General features: G+C 36.4%; 1 protein-coding gene across 4 annotated transcripts in view; it reads right to left on the bottom strand.

Moving 5' to 3' along the window:
* NUP62CL (nucleoporin 62 C-terminal like) overlaps positions 1-22,618 on the bottom strand; it is a 72,202-nt gene that overhangs the window by 33,803 nt on the left and 15,781 nt on the right. For all 4 annotated transcript variants that reach the window (XM_072744896.1, XM_026014903.2, XM_026014901.2 and 1 more), the window contains exons 3-4: positions 5,819-5,931; positions 4,217-4,315 (exon numbers count right to left, since the gene is read on the bottom strand). In XM_072744896.1, coding sequence (XP_072600997.1) covers positions 4,217-4,315; positions 5,819-5,876 — 157 coding nt within the window. In that variant the 5' untranslated portion in view covers positions 5,877-5,931. The remainder of the gene's footprint in view (positions 1-4,216; positions 4,316-5,818; positions 5,932-22,618) is intronic.

Genomic DNA, 22,618 nt, shown 5'->3' on the forward strand with positions numbered 1-22,618 from the left:
CTAACAAATTCTACTAAACTTCCAAGGAAAGAATAATTGCAATCTTATCAAACTCTCTGTACATCTGTATCTTTGCATACTTACATGAATATATCTGTTTTATTAATTCCTCGAAATGAAATCTCTAGATCAAAGGATCAGCACGCTATATATTTTATTTTATTTTTTTAAGACTTTTATTTATTCATAGAGACAGAGAGAGAGAGGCAGAGACACAGGCAGAGGGAGAAGCAGGCATCATACAGAGAGCCTGAGGTGGGACTTGATCCAGGGCCTCCAGGATCACGCCCTGGGCTGCAGGCGGCGCTAAACCGCTGCGCCACCGGGGCTGCCCTGTATATTTTAATATATCTTGCCAAAGTGCCCAATCAAAAAGATTTTGCCAATTTACATTTCTATCAGTAGGGGAGAGGGCTTGTTTCTCTAAATTATAGCCCATACCAGGCAATATATCTTCACCAGTCTAATAGGTAAAAGCCTCTAAAAGTTTCATCTACAGCCCAAACTTCTCTCTTATGTGTCTTTTTTCATCATACCCCTACTAGAATACCTAGCCCTCTCTAGATGAAATCCTGAATATACTTCATGGCCTAACTCAAACTCTTCCATCCCCTATATCTGTCACCCACTTCTCTTCAACTCCATCATTATCCCTTGGTTTTCAGAACTTCTATAGCACTTTTGGTTTTTCCTACACACTGAGCACTTAAAAGAACAATTCACAGAAAACTGTGGCTGATGGGGACTGTGAATATTTTCTTTTCTTCTTTTTGGTTCTCTGTGTTTGCAAATGTTCTTGGTAATTAATAGATGCTGCTTCTGTAACAAGAAATTTATTATAAAAATACATTATAACATGTACACAATTGTTTTACAATAGCCTTGCTTTCCCAATTAGCAAAATTTTCAGGTTAATGGCCATACTAGATAAATACATAAATAATGTTGCCTGCCAAAATATGCATGGAACTATATTGACCGAAACTGGACTACTCCATTCTTGCTGAGGGATCAAGCTCAGATACTCTTTTTTTTATACCATTAATTCTGTCCTTTCCTCCTGGTTCACATTTGACTGGGACAAGAGTGGGCATCTGAAGTACAGTATTCCTCCCATATACTACTGGCAGCCTATACAAGGGTCTGGCATAGAAAGCTCTAGCCAAGCAGGGATAAAATAGGTCAGAATCTCATTTTCAAAAATTTAGAATTACGGAAAGAATGAGACTATAGGTAGAAACACAGAAATATTTCAGAAATATGGAAAGAAAAAAAAAGAAATATGGAAAGAATCAAACTGTAAGCAGAAATTTGGAAATATTTCCAAAAGTCTGAAAAGAATCAGACTATAGGCAGGGGGGCTTGAAAGAACCAACAGAGGACAGAAAAGAAGTAGAATTAAGGAGTCTGAGGAAGTCAAAATTAAGAATAAGGTAAGTGGCACCTGAGTGGCTCAGTCAGTTAAGCATGTGCCTTCTACCTTCAGCTTGGGTCATGGTACCAAGGTCCTGGGATCGAGTCCCATATCAGGTTCCCAGCTCATCAGGGAGTCTGCTTCTCCCTCTGCCCCTCCCCCTGCTCATTCTCATTCTCTGTCATAAAAATAAATAAATCTTAAAAATAATAAAATAATAAAATAAACTTTAAAAAAAAGAATAAGCTAAAATAGTACAGTAGAAAAAGAGAAAGGAAACAAATGAGAAGTTAGAAAAGAGAAGAATAAGGGAGAAGAGCTGAATTATGTTTATGCAATAGATTTAGGTCCCTAAAGCTGCCTTTAGAACTCTTAAATTCCAGTTTCTTTAAAGTTCAGTGCCATTACAATACCTGGGTTAGATTTTTAAGAGATTCCATTTCCCTTTTGGCCACAAAAATGCTTACAAGAATGCCCTCCATTCTTTGGGTTAACCTTCTTAAGGGTGGAATCAACACTACAGGGAAAGAGGGTACCCAGTCACAAAGGATCCCTGGGGTCACTTATCACTCAAGTGATAGAGAAGATGACAGATTGGATCCCCCGGGGCATTCTTACAATCCTATGTCATTGAAATCTTAATCTGAGATAAAAAATCTTATCTGAAAAGAAACTTCCCCCAGAAATACTGAAACTTAATCACACGATCGAGACCCCTCCTTTATTGATTTAATTCGTTCAAACACTGTAACTACTACATGCTAGACAAAAAAACAATTAAGAAAAAGAAAAAGTTCTTAGGAAGCTTTTTTCACCCAAAGCTGGGTTTTTTTTTTTTTAGCAATCTGGACTTCCTAGCATGGACAGATGTGTAAAGATGATACATAAGAAAGTAGCAGATTCTAGGATTATGTGTATGTGTGTATTTATTATGATCTCATTTTTGTAAAACAAATCAATGTATGTTTGTATGTGTTTAAAAAAAGGCTGGAAAGATAAACACCAAACTGTTCACTCTAGAGACAGTGTTATATGTATATACATATATATACATGTGTGTATGATTTTTATAATAAAAAAAGCAACTACCATCACTACCAAAACATCTCCACAAAGATGATGAATAATACCTTCAGGAAATTAATACCTGTCAGCCTAAACATAAAAGAATCTTGAGTCATAAAAAAATGGCATGATTATTTTAACCTTTTTAAACAGTATTTATCTTTGTTCCTTATCTTTTATGGCATTTAAAAAAGGTGTAAATTAGCTCTGGCATAGGAGATAATACTCAAATAACAATAGTATTTCAATCAATACCAAAAAAGCAATGGATTTGAGAATGAAGGTTCCATCACAGTTTGATTTTGCAAGTTATGACTTTGGTCAAAACTAAATACAGTCAACTGTATATTATCCATGTAATAAAAGGGAAGCACACATTTGCATTTAAATAAATCTCATTCTGATGGTCTTAAAGATCATTATACAAAATAGTGAAAACATCCTTTAATACCCTACTATCCAATTTTCCTATCCAAACATTTTCCATACAAAAGATAAAACTGATAACAAGCAAGCTTCTCTTAAAACTTGCTGATTATACCTAGGGCAGAGAATAATCCCAAATGACAATAAATTTGCAGACACAGCCCCTTGAAAACTGCCCTACAAGGCTGATTTGTGAGGAAAAGAGTCTGAGCTAGTAAATATGCTTGGGGAAAAGGAAAAGTGAGCAGGGGGAAAAACCAACTCTGAGGTAAGGGTGTCAAATTGAGATATGTCTGATGGGGAGATGGGTATATGAGGGAATGGTGGATGGAATGGTCAGGAAGGATAGGTTAGTAGCAAAGGTACCAGTTTACAGGACCGAATCTGAGACCTAGCTAGGGAGTCACTGAAGAGTCACTGAAGAGCCTGCCAATTCATATTTCAGTGACTCAACCCATGGCTGAAAGAATCAGTTCTTTGTTCAGCATTTTATGGGGGAAATTATGGGTTATGCTATTTGTAAATACAGTAACCTATAAAGTTCTCAAGACACACTCTTCACAACTCTCATGGGTTGCCCAGTTGCCTAGTACATAGCAGAAACACAGTTAAGTATCAATCATGCAAAAGAATACATAGATGGTGGACATCTCTGTTTAGAAATAATTTAAATTTAAAAGAGAGTGTCTTTTCATTTATGCCAGGTTTGAGGAAAGATTTATTCAGCCTTACATAAACTTTTCAAATAAAATAAATAATACTTTCCTAGGATGGAGTCTGATTTAAGTGGTAGGTTTAAGTAACAACTGACCCCTGACCACCCAGTTCACCATAAACTAACTATAAGGCTACAACTATCCAAGTTCTCTTCAACCGACAACCTAACTATCTCCTAACTGGCAGAAACAAATTTAGGATGGAAACTCTTGTAATCAATTTTGCAGAAGGTCGACTTTAACACAGGTCAAAATTAAATTAAGTGTAAGGGAAAAAGAACTATCAATCCTAATATACTGGGTCAATGTAAACACTATGCTCAATAATAAAAATTCTTAAATTTAAAAGTTGACAAGAATTTGATAGCCACATTGATTATGGTCATCTCAAAGAAAGTAGCATCATTGGTATCAAATGTCTCACTACACTTTGGCAATCATCACTATTGGTGTACCTTTGCATACTATGATGAAATGATAAAAACTTACTTAGTCCTGAAAACTATGGAATACAACTTACTTACTGCTTGTTACACAGCACATTTCCAATGAGTATCCAAACACAGCATACACCCCAGTAATTCTAAAATCTTACTAGATGCAGTATGAGCTGCTCCACCTGCTCCAGGGAATTTTAATCCAAATCCCAAAGTTATGCCACCAAATGTGCCCATTGAAGTTGCTGGAGCACCAACTGCAGAAAATAACATAATATTACCCATTACACTTTAATTTAAAAACAGTGAATAATTTATAGAGTCTTTTTCATCTGAAGAGCCTTTTAGAAACTTCTGGCTAAACTCCAAAAACCTATGGTAAATCCATTTATAAGAAATGTGCAGAAAAGGCAAATCTACAGAGACAGAAGATAGATTAGTAGTCATCTGAGACTGAGAGATCTTATTTGGATGACAGAAATATTCTAAAACTAGAATGTCATGGTACTGTGAAGATATCTCAAAAGCAGAGTCAGCCTATATGGACCTGTAAGAAAGAATTGCTCAACATTTGCTGTTATTGTACTAATGTAAGATATATAGTTATTAAGATCACTGAATTGTACACTTAAAATAAGTTAACTTTATATATGTTTTACCTAATTGAGGTTACATATACTATGGTTGAGAATTCTTTTCATTTGGCAAGGACCTCAAAGACAGGAATGAAAACAAGCCTGCCAGAGGTCAGAGGGCAAGTCTTTGGCTGAAAATGTAATGCATTCAAGAATTATAACTTTCAGCCTCAGGCATGGTCATATTCACAAAATCTGTTGTGGTGGACAAGGATATTGCTTACATGTATCAAAAGGCTAATTGTGTCTCAAAATTGGAAGTCTATTAGGTAGAAAATACAACCCAAGTGTAACTATGCCAACTTCACAAGAGGATAGGGATGACAGACCATTATTTTTCACCCTGAACTAGGCATGAGCAATTCCCAGAAAGTTTTATTCCCAGGAATGTGACAATCTCGCTGTAATAGTGCTATGGGGGGATCATATTACAGCTAGAATTAAAATAACAAAGTCTAATGATAAATGTCATGGTACTGTGAAGATATCTCAAAAGCAGAGTCAGCTTATATGGACCTGTAAGAAAGAATTGTTCAACATCTGTTATTGTACTAATGTAAGATATATAGCAAAGAAATTGGGATTACAAGATAATTAATATCCCACTTCTCAGCTCAAAGCATCCAGATGTTCCTCTTCATGGAGAGAAGCCACAAAGCAACACACACTATCAATTAAAACCCAAAACTGGTCCTTCTGTCATCCATCACTTCTGATAGATAAAATGTAAGGACCACAAACCTGCTCTATCTAGAAAAACACATGATAGCAAGGCTCCAACATTTAATTCCTGTTTTATCTTATTCACATGGATAATAAGACTTCTTCCCTTCAGACATACTTGGCAAAGCTCCCACAATTCCTATTCCCATTAGCTTCAAGAAGTTGTTTCAAAACATTACAATTGTCACTTTAAGCTGGAATAATCATGTTAACACAAAATTCACAGCTAAAGCCATGACAATTAGGTTCTGAAGCAAAACTACTATTGATATTAGCAATTACAGATGGGTTGGAGCTTAATGATAATTTATGAGATCCAAGAGTTCCATAGCTTATATTGGCAAAGTGAGTTAAATGGCTTGATGCGAAATAACAATATTTTCTTTGCAACCAGTAACTTACAAGAGAGCCCAGTAGCAGCAGCAGAAGTAGAAGCATTTGATGTTGAAGTAAACAGCATGGTGCCTGAACAAGTAGTGGCGTCAGCAGTCGATGCTGAAGCCAAACCTAAAAATCTAAGTAACAAGCAGAAAAATATGTCACCAAAGAATAATTTTTCAAATATAAAACACCATTATAACAAGGTACATTTATATGGAGAAACTGAAACAAATCAAGGAAAATCAGATACTCTGAAATCTAATAAATAAAACATAATAAAAGCCTGATTTAAAAAAAAATACTTTATCAGTACTGCTTAGCACAGCCAGCCTTCTAGCACCATCATAAGAAATTCTACTTTACTGAAAAAGTAAATTTAAGTGGGGGATCGGATCCACTTCTAGAACTGCAACATAAGAAGTCCTGGGGACCTATTCCTCAGTGAAACGACCATAACTGATAATAATAATAATAATAATAATAATAATAATAACAACAACAACAACAACAACAACAATAATAAAAACAATTTGAAATCTCAGGAAATAATCCTAAAGATACACAGCAAATAAAGAACATTTATTCAAGAAAATCTGCTAAGATTCAGTTATACCAGTGGGAGTCTAGAATATGACCCACAACCCACTCCCTACCTTCCCTCTATACTGCCCCACCCCCCCGACCTTGAAGAAAGTCACACTCCAGGCAGGAATGGCCAACAATAGTGGCCCCAGATCCCAACTAAGGGAAACTAAGGGATATAATATTTCATTGGGCAAGGCAAGCAGCCAGCAAATCACCTCCAACAAAGATTTAATGGGTTGAAATTCCTGGTGAGTACAGCCAAAAGTTGAGGGACTCCCTTCCTTTAGTCAGCCCTCATTCATAGGACAGAGGCCCTACACCAGGCACAACAGGTTAAGAATACAGGAGGCCCATCACCCCTACTCTGACTGCCTTATAGCACTGAGGTTCCATGCCTGAAGTGATAAGCAAGAGGGTCAGAGGAAACTGGCCCTGCACAGTGCCCAAAGCACTATTTCAAAGATTTTGCCCAGGGGTAAAAGGAGGCCCCTAAAAACAGAGAGCTCCCAAGCTATACCCAAAAGAATTGACTTTATTTGAAAAGGAGTATGAGGAAATTAAAGCCAAAGGACTCTATCTCAAAGAAAGTGGAGATTTTGGTGCTAAGCAATTTAGAGGAAACAAGTAGCTTCATAAGAGTAACATTTGAGGCTGTAGGCCAGCTAGTTTACCAGGGGCAATGAGGGAAAGAAAAAGCTGAATAGTCCTCTGCGGGAGATCAGAAGAACCAAGTACTCACCTTGGATGAATCTTGAAAATATCACCCTAAATGAAAGAAGCCAGGCACAAAAGGCTACATATTGTATGATTCCATTTATAAGAAATGTCCAAAATAGGCAAATCAAAAGACATAGATTAGTACATGCTAGGAGCTGGGAGTGGGTAATAGGGGGGAGTGACTGCTAATGGGTACCAAGTTTCTTTTTGGGGTAATAAAAATATTTTGGAATTGCACCGTGATGATGGTTACTCTCTGTGAATGTTTTTTTTAAAAAGACTGAATTGCACACTTTAAAAGGGTGAATTTTAAGATATGTGAATTATACCTCTATTATGCTATTATTTTTAAAAAGCAGGATCATCTCAATAGAAGTAGAAAAAGCATTTGAGAAAATTGAACACACCTTCATGATGAAAATGCTTAACAAACTACAAAGAGAAGGGAACTTCTCCAACATGATAAAGGGCACTTACGAAAAACCCACAGCTAACATCACATTTAATGATAAAAAACTGCATACTTTCCCACTATTATTAAGAATGAACCAAAGATGTCTGCTCTTCCAAACAATACATTAGAAGTTCTAGAGAGAACAATTAGATAAGAAAACAAAAATAAATGGCATCTAGGTCAAAAAGGAATAAATAAACCTATTTCTATTCACAGGTGACTTGATCATGAATATAGAAAATTCTATGGCAGCCACAAAAAAATCTATTAGAACATCAAACAAGCTCAGTAAATTTGCAGGATTCAAGACCAACACAAATAAAATGAATTACAATTCTATATACTGGCAATGAATAATCCACAAATGAAATTAAGAATATCATTCCACTAATAATTTCTCAAAAATACTTAGGAGCAAATCTAGCAAGAGAATTGCAAGACTTATACCTGGGAAAATAGAAAACATCACTGCAAGAAATTAAAGACATCCTAAATAAATGGAAATATATCATGTTTGTGGATCAGAAGATTTAGTATTTTTAAGATGGTATGGTAGACAGAAAAATGGTCCCCAAAGATAGCTGCCTCCTAATACCCAGAGCCTGCAACATATTACCTTACTTCACAAAAAGGCCTTTACAGATGTGATTAAGGTTCAGTACCTTGAGATAGGGAGATTATCCTGGATTATCCAGGTAAGCAAAATCTAATGACGCAAATCCTTAAAAGTAGAGATTCTTTCCAGGCTGTGGCCAGAGGGAGATGGGACTACAAAAGAACGGTTGAAAAGATGCCAAGTCGCTGATGTAAATGGCCATCTATCTAACACATGAAAACAAACTCGAGGTCATTAGTCATTAGGAAATTAAAAATCAAAACCACAATGAGAGTCTACTTCATATCAACTAAGATGTCTATAATCAAAAAGTCAAATATCAAGTGTTGGTGAGGACGTGGAGAAATTGGGAACCTCACACAATGCTGATGGGAATGTAAGATGGTACAGCCACTTTGGAAAACTGTCTAGCATTTCCTCAATGTGTTAAATATAGAATTGTCATATGACCTAGTAATGCTACTCCTAGGTATCTACACAAGAGAAATGAAAACATATATCCACACAACAACATGTGCATGAATGTTCATAGCATTACTCCTTACTGATAAAAGGTAGAAATGGCCCAAATGAATATCAACTGATGAATGGATAAATAAAATGTGGTATATCCATACAACAGAATTTTATTTGGCCACAAAAAGGAAAAGCAACACTGTGATATGCTAAAACACAGATGAGCTCTTAAAAACATTATGCTGAGTGAGAGAAGTTAATCACAAAAGAGCACATATTTTATGATTCCTTTTAGATGACATGTCCAGAATAGGGGAATCTAGAGCCAGAAAGCAGATGAATGGTTGTCAGGGACTGGGGGGAGTGAAGAATAGACAGTGACTACTAATGGGTATGGAGTTTCCTCTAAGGGAGATGAAAATATTCTAAAATTGACTGCAGTAATGACTGCACAACTCGGTGAATATACTAAAAACCAATTAATTGTATGTTTTCAAGGGGTAAATTAGATGGCATATGAATTACATAATAATAAAACTCTGAAAAAAGGAATAAATAGAAGTCTGGGATAAAGTTTCAAGAACAGATTACCCGCCTCTTTAAAATTTCAAGGAAAATGTATAAAAAAATAGAGCTAGAGAAATGAAGTATATAAAGACACAAATGCGATTCACTGGTTAACTAAAAATGAAGTTTATCTTTTCATCCCCTTTCTAGACCATTGTACATGGCACATGGTAGTAAGTGCCCAATGAAAGTCGCCGCTGAATTGAACCCATTTTTTCCAGACTCCAATATATAATTACATTTTATTTCCTCTTCAAAAGGAAAAAGTACTTAATAAGGAACTGCACTTGAATCTGTTGCTGCCTACATCCAACTGCTGAACAACTCATGGCAATACATAACAAGACTCTGCTATCCAAAAGATCTAGGGTCACTAATGGTGAAGGGGACAGAGAGATGCTGGGAAGGAATTGGAAACATTACCACATACCTTCAACCATTTAAAATGTGTATTGTAGAGTATCCCTGTTTCATCTAGAAACGTGTAGTGTACTTTTAAAGAGATGGCCAGTTTTACAGAAAAGATGTTCTAATATTTATAATTCATTACCAAGTAGTGAGGCTAAATTTTTATTATGGGTTTAATGGCTACTTTAATTTCCTCATTCAAAATTGGCTATTCATGTCATCTGCTGATTTTCTCATTAGAGTATTGTCTTATTATCGAAACATATATCAAGGCTACTTAGTCAAATGTTGTAGGATGCCTGAGTGGCTCAGTCAGTTTGAGCGACTGACTCTTGATTTCAGCTCACGTCATGATCTCAGGGCTGTGAGATAGAGCCCTGCATCCATCTCATGCTGGGTGTGGAGCCTGCTTAAGAATCTCTCTCTCTCCCTCTCCTTTTGCCCCTTCCCCCTCTAAAAATATGTTGCAAAAATTTCCCAACCCCAGTTTGTCATTTGTGTTTTTATTTCAGTTTTATGTTTTATGTAGTCAAATCTTTCCATCATTTTTTTCCTTTCTGGTTTATGTCTCCATATTATGTTTCTAATGCCTTCCCCTCTTAAAGATATAAAAGGTGTTTAACCTAGTTTTTAGGAGAAAATCACAAATTATAACTATATTGAGAACAATTTCACCAAACAGATGGTAAGAAATAAAAAACTAGTAACACACTGTGTTAAAGACACTGTGAACAAACAAACAGCTTCTGAGGGTCCTAACAGGAACGTACATTGGTATAATCCCTCTGGAAAACAAGTGGCCAATGTTCGAAAAATTCTAAATGAACCTATCTTTTGAGCCACTAATATTTCTTCTCAAAATGTATCAGTGAAGATGCACTTGCACACCTATAAAATGACATGTAGGGCAGCCCTGGTGGCCCATGGTTTAGGGCCGCCTTCAGCCCGGGGTGTGATCCTGGAGACCCGGGATCGAGTCCCACGTCAGGCTCCCTGCATGGAGCCTGCTTCTTCCTCTGCCTGTGTCTGTCTGTCTGTCTGTCTGTCTCTCTCTCTGTCATGAATAAATAAATAAAATCTTTAAAAAGAATAAAAAATAAAAAGACATGTAAAATGAGAGCCATGACATCACTGTTTGTATTAGTAAATGAGGAAACAACCTAAATGCCTAGCAGCAAAGGACTAGGTAAATTATAGCACGTCTAGGCCATGGGATTCTATGTTGCTACCAAAAATACTGAGGGCGCTGTCTTTATACTGACGGATGTGAAAAGATCTCCAAAATGTTTAAAGTAAGTGTATAAAGTTTGTAAGATTAAAAAGGCAAGGTACAGAGTACTGTGTATGCATCATTTATGTAAACAAAAATAAAGGTAGAGGGCTTAAGAATATTTTTTTATTTGCTAGCAAATCCATGAAGAAACTGTGGAAAGATATATACAAGGACACATACAATTACAGTGGTCAGTTGAATGGAGGGAGTGGAGGGAGTAGGGGTAATACCAGGTAGATGGGACATAGTATACCTAGGTGTACTATGTACAGTCTTATTTTTGAACCATCTGACTGAATATATTACATGTTTTTAAATTATATATAAAGGTCCTTTCCCCAACCCAAGACATTATTTACATATTTTCATATTTACCTGTGCTTTTTAAAAAATATTTATTGTTTCATTTTCTATCTTTAATTCACCCAGTATTTCTTTTGGTTGCTCTTCTTAAAAAAACAAAATTCAGTGGAGTAAATTTGAAGATCTACTAACTGGCTTTATTAATTCATGAATCTGGCAGTATCTCATCTAGCAGGTAGAGAGGCACTCAAAGGAATTGTACAAAATGGAAGGTTTTTATAGGAAGGAAGGTGGGGCAAGAAAATGATAAGCAAAGAAAAGAAAGAATTGTTTCAGGCAAGATAACCTTCTCTTAGGGGAAAGGGCAGGGAATCTTATGATGCAGATGACCTCATCTTCTTTCAGGAGATGGAGAGGGCCCACTGACAGATTACCTCATTGGTGCTTATCAGAAAATTCCTGATTGGCTAGTTAAGACTTAGATTTCTGGGGGAGGTTGAAACTGCAGTTGGATTAGGTGTTAAGGCCTGGTTTACTGACTTGGGGCCTTCACCTAAGTGATACCATTTTGGCCCCGTGGTTTTCTTTTTGATGATCTTCTTAGGCAAAAATTAATCCCCTTTCCCCCAAATCAGCTGTTTAGCCAGCTACTGAAATTCATTTACTCACTACTGCATCCTCTCCCCCCACAGATTTGAAATGCCATCTTCATAGACCCAGGTTTATTTCTGTACTTTAAATTTTTTCATTAATTTTTCTATCAATGTTCTACAAGAAAGTTTCAATTATTACAGCACTAGAATTCATGTGCTCTTATGTTACACAGTATTTTATTTATTTTGTTACACAATATTTTAAATTTATAGGAAGAGAATAAAGTTAACATACATTTTCATGTATTTTCCTACAAGTACTCCATCATTACTTCCTCAAAAAACAAGAGTTGAGGGGTGCCTGGGTGGCTCGGTTGGTTGAACAACCAACTTTTGATTTCAGCTCAGGTCATGATCTCAGGGTCCTGAGATTGAGCCCCAACACTGGGTGCTGTGCTGGGCTGGGCATGGAGCCTGCTTAAGATTTTTCTTTCTCTTGGGCAGCCCGGGTGGCTCAGCAGTTTAGCGCCACCTTCAGCCCAGGGCCTGATCCTGGAGACCTGGGATGGAGTCCCATGTCGGGCTCCCTGCGTGGAGCCTGCTTCTCTCTCTGCCTGTGTCTCTGCCTCTGTGTGTGTGTGTGTGTGTGTGTGTGTGTGTGTGTCTCATGTATAAATAAATAAAATCTTAAAAAAAAAGATTTCTCTTTCTCCCTCTCCCTCTGACCCCCTGCCCCCAAAGTGTATGTGCACTTTCAAAAAAAGGTGGGGGAGTTGACTAGTCTCATGTATTTATTTCCCCATTTAAACTTTAGATTCAACTATAGTCAAGTCCCACTTTTCCCTTCCTTCCTCAAAAAAAAAAAAAAGCCCAATTTGGGAGTGATTTGTTCATCACCACAGGAAACCACTCAACTTAATTATAGTTTCAATCTTTTCCAGAAATGTGACCTTTCAAAACTCAATCTGAAATTTCCTGATCAGCACTAAGGGAGGTAATCTGCATGATAAAAAAAAAAAAAAACCAACCCTGCTGTTTCCTTCCACCCAAAAGACATCTGGCCAGAAACCTTTCTTTTCTTTTACTAGTAACTTCTTGCCCGACCCTCATTCCCACAAAGACCTTTCATTTTGTACAATTTCTCAGAGCATCACTCTTCTTGCTAGATGGGATGCTGCCCAATTCATGAATTGCTTAAAAAGCCAATTGGATCTTCAAATTTACTTGATTGAATTTTGTTTTTTAACAATTCCCATTATGTTTTTTTAAGAATTACATTAAATGTGTAGGTTAATGTGGAGATAAATGACAATCTTGTATATCAAGTCTGTGCCTTCAGTGGGTGTCTTCATTTATTAATGTCTTCTATTATATTCCTCAGTAGAATTTTGGAGTTACCTTTATATAGGTCATGCAGATTTTAAAAGTTTATTGCTAGGCACTTTGAATTTTTGGTTGAAATTGTTGATGGACCTTTTCTCATTATATATATTTACCAACTACTATTGCTTAAACATGGGCACACTACTGATGTTTGTATTTATAACTGGCCATATTATTGAAACTTCTTCACTAGTGCTAATTGAATTTGCACTTGATTTATGCCCATATTTTAAATCCTGATCATTTGTCTTGGGTACTGGCATAATTTCAGGGCCTGACCTTAAATCATATACCCAGAGGTAACTAAGGAAGCAAATGCCATTTAATATGATTTGCTTTTAAGTTAGAGGAATTTTTCTCTTAAATAAGAAAGGATTTAAGAGATGGTTTTGTTTTCCTAATCATATAACTAGAGCAAGGTTATTCAACATGGCACTACTGACATTTGGGGGCAGGTAATTCTTTGTTTAGAGGACTAGCCCATGCTGGGATATAATAAGAAATGTATATTTACTCTGTGTCCCCTTTCCTGGACAGGTCCTGAAACCCTTGTAATTTCCTAAGTGACAAAAGTGTTAGGGACATCTTTTGTTATAATATTTGGCTTTTGTCCCCTGTTCCTGAAATAGCTCCAGAAGCAATAAAGGTGAAAGGAGCCTCTGGTTATTTATAACAAGCCCTTAACAACCAAACCTGATTTATGTTAATAAGGTGAAGTTTAAGAAGCCCTTAAGGATGAGCCCTGGTTACCAGAGGAACCAACCAAGTGATGAGAGGGTTAGAACTTTTACCCCACCCTCTAACCTCTGGAAATGGGAGGTGCTAAAGATTGAGTTCAGTCACCACTGGCCAATGATTTAATCAATCATGCCTACTTAATAGAACCTCCATCAATACCCTAAATGAAAAAAAAATACCCTAAATGAAGGGGTTTGGAGGGCTTCTGGGTTGGTGAACACATGGAGGTGCTAAAACAGTGACAACACCTGGAAAAGACATGGAAGATCTAGGCCGCTCCCCCATACCTTGCCTTGTGTATCTCTTCTATTTGGTTGTTCCTAAGTTGTAACATTTATAATACACCAGTAATTGTAAGTAAAGGATTTTCTAGAGTTCTATGAGTTGTTCTAGCACATTAGTGACCCAAGGAGGGGGTCATGGGAACCCCCAACTTCTAAGAAGTTGGTGAGAAGTACAAATGATATAACCTGGAGCTCACAATTGTTTTCTGAAGTAGTAGACAGTTGTGGAACTGAGACTTTAAAATGTGTGGTCTGTGGTAACTCCAGGTAATGAGCATCATAACTAAATGTAGGAAACCCAGCTGGTGTCCAGAATTGGAGAATTGATTAGTGTGGGAAGAACCTCTCCTATCTGGTGTCAGAGGTACTGAGTGTAGGGGACACAAGGTTTTCTTTTATGTGCACTGCAGGATATTTTGCAGTGTGAAACTGAATAAAAGAAACTTCATTTAAAATGGGGTTGGGGGATCCCTGGGTGGCGCAGCGGTTTGGCACCTGCCTTTGGCCCGGGGCCCGATCCTGGAGACCTGGGATCGAATCCCACATCGGGCTCCCGGTGCATGAAGCCTGCTTCTCCCTCTGCCTGTGTCTCTGCCTCTCTCTCTCTCTCTCTCTGTGACTATCATAAGTAAATAAAAAAATTAAAAAATAAATAAATAAATAAATAAATAAATAAAATGGGGTTGGGAGGCCAGGAAAGGGAGCTCTCACATCATACCACTTATTGCAGCCAGTTGCAGGTCCAAAAGGAAAACAATAAAACAAACCTATTTTACTACTCCAGCAGGAGGAAGATTTTCTCCTTGCTCAACAACAAGCCAATGAGAGACTTCCAAAACTCAGTGAATGAAAAGCCACACACTTCAATCTCCCAATTAACTCCAATGAACTTTCGGTTTACAACAGCCCCTCCCAACTCCCCCCTTTCCTCTAGAAAAGGGCTTTCTCCTCCTTTGTTCTCCAGACTTGCCTGTGGTTTTGCCATACGCTGCTTGTCCCAAATTGCAATTCCTCTGCTATTCAAACATATCTTGCTGGCAAAATAAGTGGCTGTTTTATTTCCAAGGTCAACAGCATCCCTGGACTCTACCCACTACTGCCAGTAGCACCTCCCCAGTCTCAACAACCAAAAATAGGACAGGGGGGCAAAATCATCTCCAGTTGAGAACCACTGGACTAGAGGAAGGGTTTATATAATTTTCTCCATCTAGTACTAAGGATACCCAAATCACCCTTAATTCCTTGATGTTTAAGAACATTAGAAACTGCCAACTATTTTACAGATTTTATTTATTTGAGAGAGAGAGAGAGAAAAACATGAGTGGTGGGAGGGGCAGAGGGACAAGCAGACTCCCCACTGACTGGGGAGCCCTACGTGGGGCTCAATCCCAGGACCCTGAGATCACGAGCTGAGCTAAAGTCAGATGCTTCTACTGGGTATTTACCCCAAAGATACAGAGGCAGTGAAATGCTAGGACACTAGCACCCCAATGTTTATAGCAGAAATGTCCACAATAGCCAAACTGTGGAAGGAGCCTCGATGTCCTTCATTGTGTATATATATATATATACACATACACAAAGGAATATTACCTAGCCATTAGAAAGGATGAATATCCACTATTTGGTTCAATGTGGATGGAACTGGAGGGTATCATGCTCAGTGAAATAAGTCAATTGGAGAAGGACAATCATCATATGGTTTCACTCATATGGGGAATATAAGAAATAGTGAAAAGGATTATAAGGGAAAGGAGGGAAAATAAGTGGGAAAAATTAGAGAGGGTGGCAAACCATGAGACACTCCTAACTCTGGGAAACGAACAAAGGATAGTGGAAGGGGAGGCAGGCAGGGGTATGGGGTAACTGGGTAATGGGCACTCAGGTATTATACTATATGTTGGCAAATCGAACTTCAATTTAAAAAACAAAACAAAAAAAAGTCAGATGCTTAACTGATTGAGCCACCCAGGCTGCCAACCAACTATTTTAATAAATTGTTGGCCCTAGAAAATAGTCAAGAATTTTTCTTAACAGGACTGGGAAAGGTGGCCCTGTGCTACAAGATAGTGGGGCATGCTACAATAACTAAAATGGTGATATTAGAACTATAAAGGGCAGATCAATAGAAGAGAATAGGAAGTCTGGAAGTAGAACTAATCATATATAATTTGCTGTATGTGGAAGACAGCATCTCAAATCAATAGAAAAGAATTGCTATTTAATGAAATATAATGGTTTTACTCACTAATCATTTATGAAAAAAATGATTCCTTAAAAATATAAACCATAATAAAAGTATAAAAAGAACTAAGGGGACACCCGGGTGGCTCAGTGGTTGAGCGCCTGCGTTTGGCTCAGTGCATGATCCTGGAGTCCCAGAATGGAGTCCCACATAGGGCTTCCTGCATGGAGCCTGCTTCTCCCTCTGCCTATGTCTCTGCCTCTCTCTCTCTCTCTGTGTCTCTCATGAATAAATAAATAAATAAACAAACAAACAAATAAATAAAATCTTTTAAAAAAAAAGAGTTAAGGATCTCGAGATGAAAAGGTCTATTTGGCCAGAGAGAGAAACTCAGGAAATTAAGAGATGTTAAAATATAAAAATTAAATTAAGGACTTCCAGGAAAATAGGATACATGTACTTTTCCTTATTCAAATAAAACCCCTGTTTAACCAAAACATTATATATAAAACAAACATAAGAAGACTCTAAGAAAGGGTGAGAAGAAGGCAAACAGAGATCTTGAGACCCAAGGAATGATACAGGCTTTCTTTTTGCACTGTCTTTCCCAGGCTTGGAGTTGAATAGGCTAGCAATGTTGATATAACAATGGATATAGATCCTACCCATAAAAGCCCTAATAAAAGCCTGCTCTGTAGACGAAAGACAAGGAAAGGAGCAGACAAATAAGACAGAAAACTTTTAGACAATAACCACTCTAGTACAAGCAAACACCACGCAAAACACTGTGGCCCCATTTCCTACTTACTAAACACTAAGCAAGGAGCCTAAACTTTTCTACCCATATGAGACTGAAATGAGGTGTCCTAATACCCCACCAGAGTGGTATCAGAGAAGGTCAAGTAGGGAGCCAGGTTTTTCATTCCTGACAGCAGTGTATGAATCCTCTCCTTACAGTGACACTGAAAACCACACTGGGAGCAGAAATTTCCATCCTCACCCACCAGTAACTAGGAGACCCATGCCTTGGGTAGCAATGGAGACACAAGGGAGAAATGAAGTTCTACTCCCACCTTAGAGTAACAAAGCAGCACCCTTTTCTTCTGCTGCTAAAGCAATGTCAAATTAAACCAGCTAAAGCAAAAAAAAGTGTAAATCAGATTCAGAGTTTCATAATATAATATGAAAATGTCCAGGTTTCAATTAAACACTCATCCTACCGAGAACCAGGAAGGCCTCAAACTGAGTGAAAAATGAGAATACCAAGATGACAGAAATATTAGAATTAACTGGCAAAGACCGAAAGCATCTGTGATAATAATGCATCAATAAGAAACTAAACACGCTTGAAACGTGAAAAAATAGCCTTAAAGGGGGGTAAAAAAAGAAAAGAAATTTATAGAAAACGTCAGCAAGGAAACAGAAGATATGAAGAGGAACCAAATGGAAATTTGAAAACTGAAAAAAAACAATAACCAAAATGTAAAGCTAAGTGAAAAGATTAGGGAGAACAGAGCAGATAGCTAAGAATCACTGAAACGGATGATAGAACAATAGATGTCTACACCAAGATATTAAAAAAAAATCTTGAAAAGCAGCAAGAGAAACATAGCATCTAACTTATAGGGGGAAAACTACTTAAATGACAGATTTATCATCAGAAACCATGATGATACATCATGGCAAGAACAAAATGTCACTGAATTTTTCAAGTACTGAAAAGAACTGCCAACCCAGAATCCTATAGCTAGTGAAAATATCCTCCAGGAATGAAGAGGAAATTAAGATACTGAAAAGGAAAACTCCGACAATTTGTTGCCAACGGACCACCTTAAATCTACAGCTAAAGGAAATTCTCTAAACAGAAAGGAAATGACAAAAGAAGGAATCTTGGAACCTCAGGGAGGAAGAAACAACAAATAGAAAAGCAAAAATATGGGTAAATACAATAGATTTTCCTGTTTGTCTTAAGTTTTTAAAATTATGTTTGATGGTTTAAACAAAAATTATAACCCAGGCTGATATGGTTCTATATGTATGTAGATAAAATAATTTAAGACAATTACATTACAAATAAGGGTGGGTTAAAGGATATACAGGAAGAAAGGTTTTTTTTAAAGTAGGCTCCATGCCCTGCATAGAGCCCAACTCAGAGCTTGAATTCATGACCCTGAGATCAAGACCTTAGCTGCTACCAAAAGTAGGACACTTAACTGACTGAGCCACCCAGGCACCCTGAGAAAGGCTTTTATATCTCACAAAAACAGGTAAAATGACAAGTAGACTATAAATGTGTGTACCACTAAAAAAGCCGTACAAAGAGGTATTCTCACAAATACTATAATTAAACCAAAATGGAATTCTAAAACATGTTCAAGTAATCAATAGGAAGGCAGGAAACAGAAAATAGAAGAATGAAAAATATAAACAAAACAAAAAAATTAAGTGGCAGATGTAAGCCCTAACATAGCAATAATAACAGAAAATGTAAATGGTCTAAATAATCCAATTAAAAGTGAGATTGACAGGGACGTCTGGGTCGTTCAGTCGTTGAGTGTCTGCCTTCAGCTCAGGGCATGATCTCAGAGTCCCAGGATCAAATCCCTTCAGGGAGCCTGCTTCTCCCTCTGCCTATGTCTCTGCCTCTCTCTGTGTGTCTCTCATGAATAAATAAATAAAATCTTTTAAAAAAGTGAGATTGACAGAGGGTATTAAAAAACTATGACCCAATTCTATGTTGTTTATAAGAAACTCACTTCAAAAACAATAGAGGCAAGTCAAGAATAAAAAGATGGAAAAGAAATACTATACAATATTAATGGATATATTATTATCAGACAAAGTAGACTTCAGAGCAAAAACTTACCAGAGGGGCATATTACATAATGATATTACATACAGGCCTAATTCCCCAATAAATCCTAGCAATTGTATATATGTACTAAACAACAGAGCTTCAAAATATGTGAATCAAAAACTGAAAAAAGTGAAAGGAGAAATAGATAGATCCACTATCCCAGTTAGAAATTCCAACACCCTTCTCTTTCCAATTGATAGAACAACTAGACAGAAACTCAACAAGGATATAGACCTCATCAAAGCAAGCAGGAGGAAATAATAAAGAGCAAATAAATATCAATGAAATGGAAAACAAAAAAATAGGAAAAAAATCAATGATACAAAGAGTTGACCCCTGAAACATCAATAAAATTAACAAACCTCTAAGGCTGAAAAAGAAAACAGAGGAAAGATACAATTACCAATATCAGTAATGAAACAAGAGATCATGACACACCATGTGGACGTCCAAAGAATAATACTATGACCACAAATTTGAAAATGTAAAGAAGGGACGCCTGGGTGGCTCAGCGGTTGAGCATCTGCCTTTGGTTCAGGGCATGATCCCCAGATCTGGGATTGAGTCCTACAGTGGGCTCCCTGCGTGAAGCCTGCTTCTCCCTCTGCCTATGTCTCTGCTTCTCTCTGTGTGTCTCTCATGGAAAAATAAATATTTTTTTTAAAAGTTTAAAAAATGAAAATGCAAAAGAAATGGTCCAACTCAAAACATACAAACTACCATAAGTCACTAATACGGAATAGATAATTTGAGTAACCCTATAACTGTTAAGAATTTACTCATAATTTTAAAATTCCTAAAAAAACAAATCTTGAGGTCTAGATGGGTTCACTGGAGAATTCTACCAAATGTTTAAAGAATTTCTTTCAGAAAATAAAACAGGAGAAACACTTCCCAACTTAATTTATGAAACCAGTATCATTGTTTGATTAAAAAACAGACAAAATAAAAAAGAAAGCTGCAGACCAGTATCTCTTATGAATATGAATGAAAGAATAAAAAAATCAAACAAAATACAAGAAAATAGAATTTGGCAATGTATAAAAGGGTTATAGACCACAACCAAGTGGGATTTATTCTAGGGATGCAAGGTTGGTATATATTTGAAAAAGCAATCAGTGTGATCCACATGACCATATTACCTAATGAAGAAAAAGCTTTTATAAAATTCAATACTCCGTCATGGTAAAAGTCTCAAAAAGCTAGGAATAGATGGGAACATCGTCAACTTGATTAAGGGCATCTATAAAAAAAACTACAGCTAACACCATACTTAATGAGAAAGTAGATGTTTCTCCCTAGGATTGGAAAAGAGGAAAGATGCCTGCTCTCATCACTCTTATTCAATATAGTATTAGGACTTTTAGCTACTACATTAAAGCAAGGGGGGAAAAATCTAAACTGGAAATGAAGAAGTGAAATTTTCCCTATTTTCAGATGACATCTACAAAAAAAAACCCCTTCCTAGAATAAATGAGTTCAGCAAGGTCATAGGATACAAGATAAACATACAAAATCAATTATATTTCCACATACTAGCAATAAATAAGTGAATATGAGATTAAAAATACAGTACCATTACAATCACTTTAAAAAAAGAGATATACTCAGGTATAAATCTAACCAGAGAAAAAAATCCCAGTTGATCAGCACTCTGTCTTTTGTAAAACCCTATTATCCACTGACATTTCCCAAGTCCCTTTGTAAAAAGGACCCATATAATACTTCACTATTTTTTAATGCTTTTTTTCAGACTCTAAAAGACATGGACAGATTGGATATACAGATGACAAGCACAGGAAAAGATGTTCAACATCATTAGCCCTTAGAGAAATATAAATAAAAACCACAATATGATATCACTATTTGCAAGAATGGCTAAAATGAAAAATAGTGATAATACCAAATGATAGTGGAAGAGCAGAGAAAGTGGATTACACATACTTGCTGATGGGTATGTAAAATGGTACAGCCATTATGGAAGACAGTTCGGCAATTTCTTATAAGATTGAATATACAACTACCATATGATCCAGCAATTGTACTCCTGGGCATTTATCCAAGAGAAATGAAGACTTATGTTCACAAAAAAACCTGTACATAAATGTTCATAGCAGCTTTACTCATAATGGCCAAAAAGTAGAAACAACACAAATAGCCATCCATGGGAAAATAGTTACATAAACTGCAGTACATCCACACCATGGAATATATGCATCAATAAAACAAACAACTGATACAACAATCTGGATGAATCTATGGAAAATTATGCTGAGTGAAAAAAGCTATTCCTAAAATATCTCATATTGATTCCATTTATATAACATTTTGAAAATTACAAAATTATAGTAACAGTTGCTCTGAAGGGGCAAAATGGAGCATCCCTGTAGTGATAGGACTAGTCTATATCTCGATGATCAATATCAACATCCAGTCTGTGATACTGTGTGATAGTTATGCAAGATGTTACTACTGGAAGAAAATGGACAAAGGATATGTGGAATTTTTATTACCTCTTAAAACGGCATGAGAATCCACAATGATGGCAAAATAAAAAGCTTAATTAAAAAAATTAGGATATTTTAATATCTATAAAAACTCTTAGAAAAATAAAATGTAAATAAACTAGGAAAATACTTCAAGTACAAATATCAAAGGGTTAAAATACTGTAGCTGCATTATCAATAAGAAAAAATAAATACCATATTGGAAAACTGAGCATAAGATACAAACAAAGAATTTATTCAATTCTCTCTCACACACACACACAAATACAATTACTCAATAAATAATTCAAAAAGAAGTAATCTTATTAGTAAAGAAATGTAAATCAAGATAATGCTGATATTATTTCCACTGTTAAGCTATCAAATTAAAAAACAAACACACAAAAAGGACAATATCCAACATATTTAACACTGTAGGGAAATGTACATTTTCATAAAAACAACGACAGCTACCTCTGAGAGCCTATTACATGTCAGACAAGGTTCTACACATTTCACCTATATTAACTCATAGAATCCTATGAGGTAGGATTGTTGAGGTATGTGCTGAGCACTTACAGATGAATAAACCAGTCACTGAGAGGCTAAAATAACTTCCCCAAGGTCACAGAACTACTAATGAACAGAGCCAAGACTCAAACACTTATTTCCTAGATTTTTTAAAAATAACAGATATGCATTATTTCTATTTTTTAAATTTATTTGAGAGTGAGTGTATTATTTCTAACACCAAAAATTCATTTGTATACAATTAAAATGATGCCCTTCCCAAGGCAGTAACAAAATATTCTAGCATAATTATTTCAATGTTCCACTTCATCTCTTCATATCCTACAATGCTATACCAATCAATGAAAATTGGTTCTATCACAACTATGATTTATAAATAAGTTAG

The sequence above is a fragment of the Vulpes vulpes genome, chromosome X (assembly GCF_048418805.1).
Source record: "Vulpes vulpes isolate BD-2025 chromosome X, VulVul3, whole genome shotgun sequence".
Taxonomy (NCBI): Eukaryota; Metazoa; Chordata; class Mammalia; order Carnivora; family Canidae; genus Vulpes; species Vulpes vulpes.